General features: G+C 44.4%; 1 protein-coding gene across 1 annotated transcript in view; it reads right to left on the bottom strand.

Annotated features, from left to right (window-relative positions):
* SLC24A3 (solute carrier family 24 member 3) overlaps nt 1-14,371 on the bottom strand; it is a 474,319-nt gene extending 459,948 nt beyond the window's left edge. The window contains exon 1 of the mRNA XM_007454524.1: nt 14,239-14,371. Within this exon, the coding sequence (XP_007454586.1) occupies nt 14,239-14,371 (133 nt within the window). The remainder of the gene's footprint in view (nt 1-14,238) is intronic.
* Between the last annotated feature and the right edge of the window lie 58 nt (nt 14,372-14,429).

The raw sequence follows: 14,429 nt of genomic DNA, 5'->3' as shown, positions 1-14,429 counted from the left end.
GCAGGCGGACTCTCAAACACTGCACCACCAGGGAAGCCCGCCTGGAGAGTTTTTATCATAAATCGGTGTTAAATTTTGCCAAAAGCTTTTTCTGCATCTATTGAGATGATCATATGGTTTTTATCCTTCATTTTGGTAAGATGGTTTATCACATTGATTGACTGGCATATACTGAAGAATCCTTGCATTCCTAGAATAAACCCCACTTGATTATGGTGTATGATCCTTTTAATGTGCTGTTGGATTCTGTCTGCTACTATTTTGTTGAGGATTTTTGCATCTATGTTCATCAGTGATATTGGTCTGTAGTTTTCTTGTTTTGTGACATCTTTGGTTTTGGTCTCAGGGTGATGGTGGCCTTGTAAATGAGTTTGGGAGTGTTCCTTCCTCTGCTATATTTTGGAAGAGTTTGAGAAGGATAGGTGTTAGTTCTTCTCTAAATGTTTGACAGAATTTGCCTGTGAATCCATCTGGTCCTGGACTTTTGTTTGTTGGAAGATTTTTAATCACAGTTTTAATTTCAGTGATTGTGATTGGTCTGTTTATATTTTCTATTTCTTCCTGGTTCAGCCTCAGGAGGTTGTGCTTTTCTAAGAATTTGTCCATTTCGTCCAGGTTGTCCATTTTATTGGCATAGAGTTGCTTGTAGTAATCTCTCTGATCCTTTGCATTTCTGCACTGTCAGTTGTTACTTTTTCATTTCTAATTATTTGATTTGAGTTTTCTCCCTTTTTTTCTTAACGAGTCTCGCTAATGGTTTATCAATTTTGTTTATCTTCTCAAAGAACCAGCTTTTAGTTTTACTGATCTTAGCTATTGTTTCCTTCATTTCTTTTTCATTTCTTTCTGATCTGATCTTTATGATTTCTTCTGCTAACTATGGGGGGGTTTTGTTCTTCTTTCTATAATTGTTTTAGGTGTCAGTCTGGTTGTTTGAGATGTTTCTTGTTTCTTGAGGTAGGATTGTATTGCTATAAACTTCCCTCTTAGAACTGCTTTCGCTGCAACCCATAGATTTTGGGTCGTCGTGTTTTCATTGTCATTTGTTTCTAGGTATTTTTTGATTTCCTCTTTGATTTCTTCAGTGATCTCTTCGTTATTAAGTAGTGTATTGTTTAGCCTCCATGTGTTTGTATTTTTTACAGATTTTTTCCCTGTAATTGATATCTAGCCTCATAGCGTTATGGTCAGAAAAGATACTTCATACGATTTGAATTTTCTTAAATTTACCAAGGCTTGATTTGTGACCCAGGATGTGATCTATCCTGGAGAATGTTCCATGAGCACTTGAGAAGAATGTGTATTCTGTTGTTTTTGGATGGAATGTCCTATAAATATCAATTAAGTCCATCCTGTTTAATGTATCATTTAAAGCTTGTGTTTCCTTATTTATTTTCATTTTGGATGATCTGTCCATTGGTGAAAGTGGGGTGTTAAAGTCCCCTACCATGAATGTGTTACTGTTGATTTCCCCTTTTATGGCTGTTAGTATTTGCCTTATGTATTGAGGTGCTCCTATGTTGGGTGCATAAATATTCACAATTGTTATATCTTCTTGAATTGATCCCTTGATCATTATGTAGTGTCCTTCTTTGTCTCTTCTAATAGTCTTTATTTTAAAGTCTATTTTGTTTGATATGAGAATTACTACTCCAGCTTTCTTTTGATTTCCATTTGCATGGAATATCTTTTTCCATCCCCTCACTTTCAGTCTGTATGTGTCCCTAGGTCTGAAGTGGGTCTCCTGTAGACAGCATATATACGGGTCTTGTTTCTGTATCCATTCAGCCAGTCTGTGTCTTTTGGTGGGAGCATTTAATCCATTTACATTTAAGGCAGTTATCGATATGTGTGTTCCTTACCATTTTCTTAACTGTTTTGGGTTCATTATTGTAGGTGTTTTCCTTCTCTTGTGTTTCTTGCCTAGGGAAGTTCCTTTAGCAGTTGTTGTAAAGCTCGTTTGGTGGTGCTGAACTCTCTCAGCTTTTGTTTGTCTGTAAAGGTTTTAATTTCTCCATCAAATCTGAATGAGATCCTTGCTGGGTAGAGTAATCTTGGTTGCAGGTTTTTCTCCTTCATCACTTTAAATATGTCCTGCCACTCCCTTCTGGCTGGCAGAGTTTCTGCTGAAAGATCAGCTGTTAACCTTATGGGGATTCCCTTGTATGTTATTTGTTGCTTTTCCCTTGCTGCTTTTAATATTTTTTCTTTGTATTTAATTTTTGATAGCTTGATTTATATGTGTCTTGGCATGTTTTTTCTTGTATTTTTCCTGTATGGGACTCTCTGTGGTTCCTGGACTTGATTGACGATTTCCTTTCCCATATTAGGGAAGTTTTCAACTATAATCTCTTCAAATATTTTCTCAGTCCCTTTCTTTTTCTCTTCTCCTTCTGGGACCCCTATAATTCGAATGTTGGTGCGTTTAATGTTGTCCCAGAGGTCTCTGAGACTGTCCTCAATCCTTTTCATTCTTTTTTCTTTATTCTGCTCTGCAGTAGTTATTTCCACTATTTTATCTTCCAGGTCACTTATCCGTTCTTCTGCCTCAGTTATTCTGCTATTGATTCCGTCTAGAGAATTTTTAATTTCATTTATTGTGTTGTTCATCATTGTTTGCTCTTTAGTTCTTCTAGGTCCTTGTTAAACGTTTCTTGTATTTTCTCCATTCTATTTCCAAGATTTTGGATCATCTTTACTATCATTATTCTGAATTCTTTTTCAGGTAGACTGCCTATTTCCTCTTCATTTGCTAGGTCTGCTGGGTTTTTACCTTGCTCCTTCATCTGCTGTATATTTTTCTGCCTTCTCATTTTTCTTAACTTACTGTGTTTGGGGTTTCCTTTCTGTGGGCTGCAGGTTCGTAGTTCCCGTTGTTTTTGGTGTCTGCCCCCAGTGGGTGAGGTTGGTTCAGTGGGTTGTGTAGGCTTCCTGGTGGAGGGGACTGGTGCCTGTGTTCTGGTGGGTGAGGCTGGATCTTTTCTTTCTGATGGGCAGGACCACGTGTGGTGGTGTGTTTTGGGGTGTCTGTGGACTTATTATGATTTTAGGCAGCCTCTCTGCTAATGGGTGGGATATGTTCCTGTCTTGCTAGTTGTTTGGCATAGGATGTCCAGCACTGTAGCTTGCTGGTCATTGAGTGCAGCTGGGTGTTAGCGTTGAGATGGAGATCTCTGAGAGAGCTTTCACCGTTTGCTATTACGTGGGGCCGGGAGGTCTCTGGTGAACCAATGTCCTGAATTCGGCTCTCCCACCTCAGGGGCTCAGGCCTGACACCAGGCTGGAGCTCCAAGACTCCGTCAGCCGCACAGCCAGGTACGTGCCTTTTGGGAAGTCTGAGGTCTTCTGCCAGCGTTCAGTAGGTGTTCTGTAGGAACTATTCCACATGTAGATGTATTTCTGATGTATTTGTGGGGAGAAAGGTGATCTCCACATCTTACTCCTCTGCCATCTTCAATCTCTCCCTTAATTATTAAAGTTATAATTTTCTAATTAGCTTTATTTTTGGAGTAGGTGATAGGAGTTACCTAACATGACTGTTCCTCTTGTACAAAAAGGTACATGAAGTGTGTGTGGTTATAAAAGGGCAACACAAGTTACCCCTGTGATGTTGAATCAGTCCAATATTTTGACTGGGTTGGTTACAGAAACCTACACAAGTGATAAAACTGGATAGAATGTAATACGCACACGCACGTGGGCGCACATGCACTGGAAAAAGAAAAAGGAAATCTGAATAAGGTTCGTGGGTTGCATCACTGTTGCTACTCTGGTTATGACATTACACTCAAGTTTTGCAAGAATGTTACCATCGGATGAAACATACAAAGGATCTCTTTGTATTCTTACAACTGCAGTGAGTCTACAATTATCCCTACACAAAAAAATTAAATTAATAAAAAAGGATATGGTCAAAAACTATGCCTTCCCCCACCCTGACCATTAGCCATCCCAGGAGGCAATAATTCTTACCAGTTCATGTGCATAGGAGTTAAAAGAAAGAAAAGGAGGAGGGCAGGAAGGGAGGAGGGGAGGGAGGGAGAGAGACTTCAAGCAGCTTGGGATGGTCCTGCAATGTATCAAAATAAATTGTCAGCTCTTTCATACTCACAATTGCCCTTGAGTATAGAAGTGTTTCTGCTGAACGACCCCCTACATACACACAACCCCCACTTCATCTCCACTGGATTCCTGGAAGTAACCAGGTCTTTGCCCACAGGACAGGGCACTGGGTGACCCTCCTCTGGGAAATCTCACCACCCCATGATAAAAATCTAAAACTAGAGAAAGGAGCATTGCCCAGTGACATGGCCCAGTCAGATCACCTTACAGAGGCACCATCAGCAGACCCTCCTATGTGCATAGTTCCCAATCCTCTTGTTAATGGCCTCACTGAAATATGAATAGAGGCCAAAGATCCCTTGACATAAGAAGAAAGCACATAATATGAAAAATAACAACAAACAGACAACAGCAACTTGGAGAGAGTCCACGCAAAGAAAAGAAAACCTCAAAGACTACTATTAATATACTTTGGGGGGCTTCCCTGGTGGCGCAGTGGTTGAGAGTCCGCCTGCCGATGCAGGGGACACGGGTTCGTGCCCCGGTCTGGGAAGATCCCACATGCCGTGGAGTGGCTGGGCCCGTGAGCCATGGCCGCTGAGCCTGCGTGCCCAGAGCCTGTGCTCCGCAACGGGAGAGGCCACAACAGTGAGAGGCCCACAAACCGCAAAAAAAAAAAATATATATATATATATATGTATATATATATACATATATGTATATGTATGTATGTATACATATATATATACATATATATATGTATACTTTGGGATACAAGAAATTATACTGTATTGATGAGGCAGAACAGGATGGTACTAAAAATAATTTTCAGAGGAAAAAGGAGCTCTTGGAAGTTAAAAATATGACAGCAGAAATCAAAAGCTCAGCGTAAGAATTAGAAGGTATGGCTAAGAAAACCTAAAGAAATTAGAGTAAAAGGATGAGAAAAAAACAGGAGAGAAGAGATAAGAAAATCAGAAGATCAATGCAGGAAGTCAAACATCCAAATAACAGGTAATCCAGAAAGAGTAAAGAGAGAATTTAGGATGGAGGAAATAACAGAAGACAAGTTCCCAGACCCGAAGGACATAAGTTTCCAGATTAAAAGAACCAGGCAAGTGTACGTAGGAAAATGCATGAAAACAGAACCTCAACAGTCATCTAATTGTGATAGGACTGAACATCAGAAACAAAGCAAAGAGCACACATGCTTTTCGAGGGGAAAAAACAGGTTTCATACAAAACAGTTAAAAACTAGGACAGTGTCAAGACTTCTCAGAGGCAACACCAGAGGCTGGAAGAGCCATGCCTTCAAAATTCTAAAGAAAATGTGCTCCAACCCAAACCCTTGATGCAGCCTAAAGATCTTCTAAGTGTGGGGATAGAATTAATATATTTTCAAGCCCACAATGTCTCAAACCTTTGTTTTGTTATTTCCACACCCCCTGTCTTAGGAGGCACCATGAGTGTGTGATCCCAAAACTGCACACCAAAAATGAAGAAATAAAGCAAGAAAGACACATATGTGAGTTCCAGGAAAATCCCAATGCCCAGGCTACACCCTGGAGCATAACATCACAATCCCTGGGGGGGGGGTAGGACCCATACATGAGGTTTACAGTTCCCCGGTGATTACAACAGGCACAGAAGATTGAGACCCACAGAACTAACCAAAGGTACAATTTTCACCGTCATGCATAACCTCACAGACCTTTATCTGTAGCAACTACTTATAATCTTGACTTTCAATCATCAGCTATATTCCACCTAGATGTCCTACCAGTAATCGAAGTCAAAATGTCCAAAAATGTGTATTTCATGTTCTTTCTTAAAAATGGCACTAATAAAAAAAACTAAAAACAGAGTTACCCTATGATCCAGCAATCCCACTCTTGGGCATATAACTGGAGAACACTCTAATTCGAAAAGATACATGCACCCCAATGTTCACTGTAGCACTATTCCCAGTAGCCAAGACATGGAAGCAACCTAAATGTCCATCAACAGATGAACAGATAAAGAAGGTGGTATATATCTACTGTGGAATATTACTCAGCCATAAGAAAGAATGAAATAATGCCATTTACAGCAACATGGACAGACCTAGAGATTATCATACTAAGTGAAGTAAGCCAAACAGAGAAAGGCAAATATCATTTAACATCACTTATATGTGAAATCTAAAAAAAATGATACAAATGAACTTCTTTACAAAACAGAAACAGGCTCACAAACACAGAAAACAAACTTATGGTTATCAAAGGGGCAACGGGCTTGGGGAGGGATAAATTAGGAGTATGGGATTAACAGATACAGACTACTACTTATAAAATAAGCAACAAGGTCCTACTGTAATGCACAGGGAATTATATTCAATATCTTGGAATAAACTATAATGGAAAAGAATCTGAAAAAGAATATATTAAAAAATGGCGCTTGTGAGTTCTTGATGTCCACTGTGACACCCCCTTTCTCCTGGTCGCCCATGCCCTTTGTTCTTAGGTCAAAATTCTGCTCAAGAAACCTGTTTGTTACTTCCTGTCCTTCACAAGTTCAGTTTCATGTCACCAAAGTGAAAATGACTTCTGCTCAGGCCAAACAATGCAGAAGCACAAAGAGAAAAATGAAAAGAAAAATACAAAGTTGCAAGGTGACACTCCCCTGAACTAGGTCACTGATGAGCTGACTTTATTTGTTCCCCCTCTCCCAGAAATGAAGAGTGACTGACAAGCAAGAATAATGGCTGGATCTCACCATTTGAATAAGCAACTTGTATGGGTCTGGACAGCTCCAGAAATGACAAGGGCCCTTCCCCTGTTCCCTGGAACACTCAGCTAATCTCTACACTCTAGATTCACAGGGTCAGGACCAACCTGCTCCATGGTCATGGACGGGTCCAGGCAAGCTGCATTTCTATCCAAGTCTCAAATACCCCTGCACTAGCATTCTCATCCACCTCTCCCCTTTCTACACATGGATCTCGTTAAAAGGTTGAGGCTTCATGGAGGGTCTGTGCCTAACACCTGATCAACCTGCTGCAGTCTCCCACCTTGCTGGGTACCAATGTATTTACATCTTCACCTGCAGTAAATGAGAGAAGTGGTCTCCCTTGCACCTTTGCCAACACTTCATTTTCATTTTTGCTAGTCCGATATTGAAAAATGATAACCCATAATTTTAAAATTTAGATATCTCTGGTTACTATCAAGACTGAGGATTTTTACTTGTGTCTCTTGGCCATTTGAAATTTGTTTGGTTGGTTTTGCAAATTCCCTTCCCATTTCTTTTACCTATTTTTCTATAAGTTTGTTTTTGTTTTCCATTCTTCACCAACCTAATTCCTTTATTTTCCAAGTTCCAGCTTCTCCTGATCACCAGCATCTCCTCCATGCCATGTTGTATTTCTCATCTGTATTTCTCATAATTCTTGAAAATTAGTTGTTCGATGTCTCTCTTCCCACTAAAGTCTGAGCATCACGAGGATACTTGGGGTATCCGTCTCAGACACAGCTGTCACCCCAGCCACGTGTTTACTGAATGAAGGAGAGAAGGTCCCTGTATCTTACACCAGTCCGGTCTGGGAAGAAACTGCTGCTGTTAAGGGAGTTTCATAAGGGACCGTTTACAAAGGTGGGGGCAGGGTTGGGAAGACCAGTGAGGGAGGGTGAAGCCCCCAGGACTCACAACAATGAAGAGCATCCCCAGCCCAGGGATGAGGATGAAGAGAGAACAGCAGGCAGACTGAGACCTCACAGTAGGAGGAAGTCTGGAAGATGGCATCCAAGTCTGGGAAATCATGACTCCATGCTTTAAGCTGCCCAAAGATACCCACCACCGCTTCACTCATAGAAAACCTTCTTCCACTGAATCCTCAATCCTTGAAATTCTCAAATCCCACACGATGACACCACGTTTGAGACCACTGCAAACGAGAAACAAAGACCACTGCCAAATAAGCTCTACAGAAACTGAGGGCAGGAAAAGCCGAGAAAACTCGAATTCCCTTCTTGGCAGGACTACCATTTGCTCTACGACTTCAGGGACATTTTCTGAACTCCCCGGACCTTAGTTCCCTCATTATAAAAGTCTACATACTGCTATTTCCCCCTCTGAAATTGTTTTGCTCAAGGAAGAGAAATCTCCTTAAGGAAAAAGAGCGTTGCCAAAATCCTATCCTATCAGCCAACTTCCACCAGGCCTTGGAATCCTTAGCAAATGGCTGGTTTTGCAATTCTTTTGGCTTTGCCAACCCTCCAGGGTTAAAAAAAAAAAAAAAAAAAAAAAAGAACTTTTTCAAATGTGTGCAGATGTTCTATTTTTTTCCAAAAATAAGTCCATCTCTTTCCAATAGATCCCTGATAGGCACTGCGTTTTTCACCCTTAAATCAATTTAGCCTTAAGCTCAACCCTCCCGGGGTAAAAAAAAAAAAAAAAAAAAAAAAAAACTTCCCACAAGGATTTAAGACTCACAAGGGGAGGAAATCTTTGAGAAAAATCTGGGTTGATGAGCAGCTAAGAAAAGCCAGGAGGAAGGAGACACATCTATATATGTTTAGGCAGAAAATAGAAAAGGTTGAAAAGGAATGTTTTTCTAAAATACTGCTTCTATGAAAGCAACCTTCTGTTACTCCTTTACTCCCGAGTCAACTGAAAAAGGCAGTGTGATTCCCATTTTCTATTCGAGTCCTCCTAGGCTGGGGCTAGGGATGCAGAGGCACTCAGCTCTGATGCAGGCAGGTTTGAATTCAAACCCTGCCACTTCATTAAGTGGCTCTGACGGAGGCTCTCACCTTTCTCAGCTCAGGGTCAGTCCATGAAAAATGGGTAACAACACTGAATTTGCTGGATTGGAAGCAGAATTAGAAGTCATGAAAATACAGTGTGCCTGTAAGTGGGCCTCTGACACGCAGTCACTAGGTTTTATCACAGGTACTGTCGCTCAGACATCAAAACAGCTTCCGTACTTAACAAATGCCTTTTGAGCATCTAGTCTGGGTGGGGTGATGGGGTGACAAAGGTGAGGAAAGGTCACAGGATCCCTGACCTCCTGGAGCTTAGACTCTGGTGAAGAGGAGATGGTACTCAAATCATAACCAAAGAAACACATAATTGCCAACAAAATGCTACAAAGGTAAAACAGAGTGTGCTCAGAGAGCAAACAGACCAGTGGGGGACCTGGTCTAGTCCGGAAGCTCTTGGGCCTGGAAGTGAAGGATGCAGGCTGAACTAGCTGGGGTGGTAACAGTGGGACCAGCAGGCGCTAGTGGTCTAGGGCCAGAAGCGTCCCCCTTCTGAGGAGCAGAAGAAAGGCCTTAGTGGTGATGCACGGACAGGGGAGGGCAGGGAGGGAAGAAACAGCTGGAGAGTCCAGCCAGTCCTCCCAGGAAGCCACAGGAGGGACCGAAAGGTCATGGTCAGGGTCCTCTGAGGGGCGGGAAGCCACAAAGCTAAATGCGAGCTCTCAGCTCTGCAACTGAAATGTGCAGTTCAAATCCCCACTGCAGCCGCTCTTCAAATATCATCTCTGGACCCAACCAGGTAAGGCGAGCAGCATGACTGGACGGTATTTCAATAGAAATTATATACACACATATACACACATATACATACACACACAGACACACATATACACACACAGACACACATATACACACATATTCATACACATGTACATACATACACACATATACATATATACATGCACAATACACACATATACACACATATATACATAAACACACATATACACACATATACATACACATATACACACATATACATGCACACACATATACATGCACACATATATATACACACATACACATGCACACACATATACATACACACATACATACACACGTGTATGCGCGCATATATGCATACATGCATATATGCATACACGTACGTACACGCGCATAAATGCACATATATACATATACATGTGCACATATAAGCATACGTACATATACATACACGTACATACACATACACACATATACATACACACACGTATATATGTGTGTGTGTATATATGTATGTATAATTTGCCTCTTACCATCTTGGGGAATGTCTACAATCACTGCTAAGTTATCATCCCTTTAGATCCTGGTTTTCCAAAGATGGCCACAACAGTATCTCCCATCACATGTGCTCACCTTACCATGTATCCTGACGATCCTCCATAGAGTAAGTGGTGGCATCAATGTCCCCTCTCCTTGAACGCGGGTTGACATCTGTCACTGCCCTAACCAACAGAAAATAGTGGCAGTGGCGCTATGCAACACCTGAGGCTGACACATAAAAATGCCAGGCACGTCCACCTTGTTCTCCGGGACCCCAGCTGCCACGCTCTGGGGAAGTTCAACCAAGGCACGTGGAGAGGCCGTATGGAGAGGCCACACCTAGGTGTTCTGGTTGACAGCCCAGCTGAGGGTCCAGCCAACAACCCTCATCAACCCCAGACACGGTAGTGATGTTGCCTCCAAACGACTGTAGACCCAGCTGTCAAGTCCCCCAGGCCTTCAGTGTCTCCAGCTGAGGCCCCAGACATCATGGAACAGAGGCATCCCCACTAGGCCCTGACCAAGTAAGTCCCTGACACAAAGTATCCTTGAGTAAAAACATGAAAGAGTCGTTTTACACCACTATTTGGGGGTGATCTGTTATGTAGCAACAGCAACTGAGCCAAGGAGTATCTCAAAGTTTACACGTATATACCTGCGTATGACTGTCCTCCTTCACTATTCACCACCCTAGGGACCTTTAGGAGGGGACGTCTCTAATTACTCCCAAGTTAGGACCTCTGGGCTTTGTCCACACCACTTATGGAAAAAGAGGACCAGGTTTCTTACTGCAAAGAAAAATTAAACACTTTTAAACTACTCAAAACATACAAAGTGATCCATCCACACTGCAAAAAAATAAAAGAAAATCGCGTTAGCAAATCTGACACCTTATTTCAACTGGCTCTGAAAACAGATCAAAACCAAGATCTTCATCAACAACAGCTAAATAGGGCACCGAGGGCTCTTCTTTCCTTCTCCACCACTGGAAGCTCAAGTGTCTGCAGCTTCAAGGAGGCAACGCATAGAAAGGGGACTTAGCCCAGGGCCTGGCACTCGAGAGCCTGCCAAATTCCGGTTAATATTATTATTGCTTTTGTTGTTGTGAGAATTAACATTTTACTTGATTCCAGCGCTAATTATTCCTGACTTCAGCTTAACAATGCTCCTGTCCCATCTGAGCAGGAAAGAATCTATACTGAGCTTGGTTAGATGTCCTGAAAGGGATCTCCGAGTCCATACAATTAGAAATGTTATACAAGATTATATAACATAACTTCCACACATCTCTATTCTGGTTTGGTGAAAGAACTGTCCTTTTTATTTAACAAAACAAAAGAAAAATCAATATATGTCAGAAAAGAGGCTTCTAAGAAATAACACTTAATCACTGCATGGTTTTCAAGGTGAATAAATAAAAATGTCACCTTTGATCATTACGAAGGTACCCCCCTATGTGGTTATATAAATATTACAGGGCTTCCCTGGTGGCGCAGTGCTTGAGAGTCCGCCTGCCGATGCAGGAGACGCGGGTTCGTGCCCCGTTTCGGGAGGATCCCACATGCCGCGGAGCGGCTGGGCCCGTGAGCCATGGCCGCTGAGCCTGCGCGTCCGGAGCCTGTGCTCCGCAAATGGGAGAGGCCACAACAGTGAGAGGCCCGCATAACGCAAGAAAAAAAAAAAAAAAAAAAAAATTACAAAGCTGCACCCAGATGGTGGCATGAATACCAGGGGACACAGGTGGGATCAAAGAGCCAGGTCACCTCAGGCTGGTTTCTTCCTCTGCTCCCCAACTGCTGTGTGACCTGAAGCGAAACACTTGGCCTCTCCAAGTCACAGTGCCTTTAACATAAGGCTAAATTCCAAACACTTTAGCCATACTGAAGGACCCTCAAGTACAGCATCCCCCACGTTTCCGGGGTAAAAGTCATTATTCACATGGTTGAGTATGCTGAATGGCAACCCCTCAAGCAAAATAATCACTTGCAGATTCACACACGTTAATCAGTATCTTAAAAAATTATCTCGAAAAACCTGGGCCTTGCAAAATCTTACTGTGCATCGTGTAATGAAATTATCAATATCTAGTGGAAGAAAAGGTGATCTGAGACAGAATTACAACTAGTATGCCATCCGCCAGCCCGATGGCACACACTCCCCCCACTGACATCCACTGTTATCTTCAGTTACTGGGCTGGGGGTCTTCTCAAGCGCCACATTTATGGGAGGGGGTGGAGAGGCAGCAGGAGAATGTGGATGGGGACTCCCTGGCAGTTCAGTGGTTAGAACTCCATGCTTCCACTGCAGGGGGCACGGGTTCAATCCCTGGTCGGGGAACTAAGATCCCGCATGCTGAGCACATGGTGCGGCCAAGAAAAATTAAATTAAATTTAAAAAAAAAAAAAAAAAAGAATGTGGATGGAAGGAAGGAGAAGACAGATCAAGGGAAGGTATGGAGGAAAGGGCTGTGCATGAGTCCCTAACAGGAACATTTCTGTCCGTCTCCAAATGACATCTAGTCACCAAGTTTCAAGCTTGCTGAGCGTCTGACACCTCCTCCCTCCGAACATCCCAGCTTTCCCAGGGCCCAGGCAGCCCCCTGCCACTGATGGACTTAACCATCTGGGTCACATCCTCTATCCAGAAAAATGTCTTTTGTAGCCTTGAAAGTGGTGGAATTCGATGGCTCGGAGAACCCCAACCTGCAGGAAAATGGCCGGCATGTAAGCGACTTGGAACTCCCCTTTCCAAAGGCGGCAAGAAGTACGGACTGGCTTTGCACTCATCAAAACTGAGAAGATGAAAAGGGGGTTAATGAAAACCCTCTCTGTGAGAATCGGCCAGGAACTGCTTTTGGCAGGTCAGACTCTGCCCTTGAAGAGGTCGTGCCTCCCTCACCCGGCACGGTCACCTTCCTGATGGCAGTCCTCATGGCCAGAGAGTCTGGGATCCAGGAGAAGTGGAGAGAACCCGGGAGTCTCAAGGGCTCCACTGAAGACCAGGACGGGCTCTCTCCTTTGACCATATATGCTGAAGTCGGCTAAGACCTGGACCAAGACCCACCATCTGCTTTCCCCACCAGGCACGAGACAGTCAGCTGGGGGAGGTCCCGTTTTTAATTGATAGCACCCTTAAAAATATTTGACCATCACTATCCAAATGCCTTCATTCTGCACTTCATAACACCTTGTATTGGAGCTCCGTCTATCTTAACACCAAAGCCTGTATCTGGAACTGCTTTTCCTCACGACCATTTCCATGGCTGTTTTCCCAGGAACCGTGCCACTTGAATGGCCGGGACATAAAACCGTTTTACAACAGTTATTCTTCCAAGACTTTCCTCCGTTTCTTTGACAGCTGCACACCCAGGGTCCAAACTCTTTACCGTGGACAACTGTTCTGGGCACACTCCTCCACCAGGTCTATTTCAGCTCAAGAAAGGCCAAGGACAAAAATAAGACAAAAGTTGTGGGTAAAGGGGGCTCCCACCGCAGGGCACCCTGAGAGCAGTGAACAGAATGAGGGACAGTCCAGCCTAATGGCTTCTTCCCCGGCTGCAAGTCCACAAAAGGGATCCGTCTTCCCAGCGAGTGGTCCACGGAAGAGAACCAGTTCCAAACCCTAGCCGGGGGCCAGCACTTCTTTCCTATCAGGAGTTCCCGGCACCTGTTCTGGAAAGGCGGGGATGGAGCTTCCTACCCGGTCCATCCCGCCTGAGAGGTTTCGAGAACTGTATGCTCACCAGTCAACCAGCCCCCCCTCCACAAGCCAAGGAGTGCACAGGTGGTCACGGCGCACAGGGGCCCAAAGCTCACCAGGACAACTTTATTACTGGCCACGGGGCACTCGTTTAGGAGAACCGTCCCCGCCGCCGCCCCCAGTCCCTCCAGCTCGTGGCAGGAAGGGCAGAGCCGGGAGGCACAGGTGAGGGTTCCCAGGGCAGCTAGGCGCCCAGCGTGCCTGCCGCGGCCCCACCGCGTGGTCCTCGCCTCCGGGGCCCCCTCCGAGGGGCAGGGGGCGTCCTCGGCCCGGCCCCCCCGCCCGCCGGCCCAGCCCGGGAGCCCGGCACCGCCGGAGCCGCAGCGCCCACTCGGGGCGGGCGGCGAGCACTCACCGTCGTGGTCCTGCATGCTCGACAGCGACCAGAGCAGCAGCGCCACCAGGGCCAGGAAGCCTATCTGGCTCAGCAGAAGGTCCCTCCGGCGGCTCCGGCGACGCTCGCGCTCCTCCTCGTCGGGCGACGGCATCCTCTTCGGGCGGCAGGGCAGCGGCCCCGGCTGGGGCCCCGGCGGGCGGCGGCCGCTC

The sequence above is a fragment of the Lipotes vexillifer genome, unplaced genomic scaffold, assembly GCF_000442215.2.
Source record: "Lipotes vexillifer unplaced genomic scaffold, Lipotes_vexillifer_v1.1 scaffold365, whole genome shotgun sequence".
Taxonomy (NCBI): domain Eukaryota; kingdom Metazoa; phylum Chordata; class Mammalia; order Artiodactyla; family Lipotidae; genus Lipotes; species Lipotes vexillifer.
The sequence above is the reverse complement of the archived record's forward strand: the minus strand, read 5'-3'. Positions and strand labels throughout refer to the sequence as shown.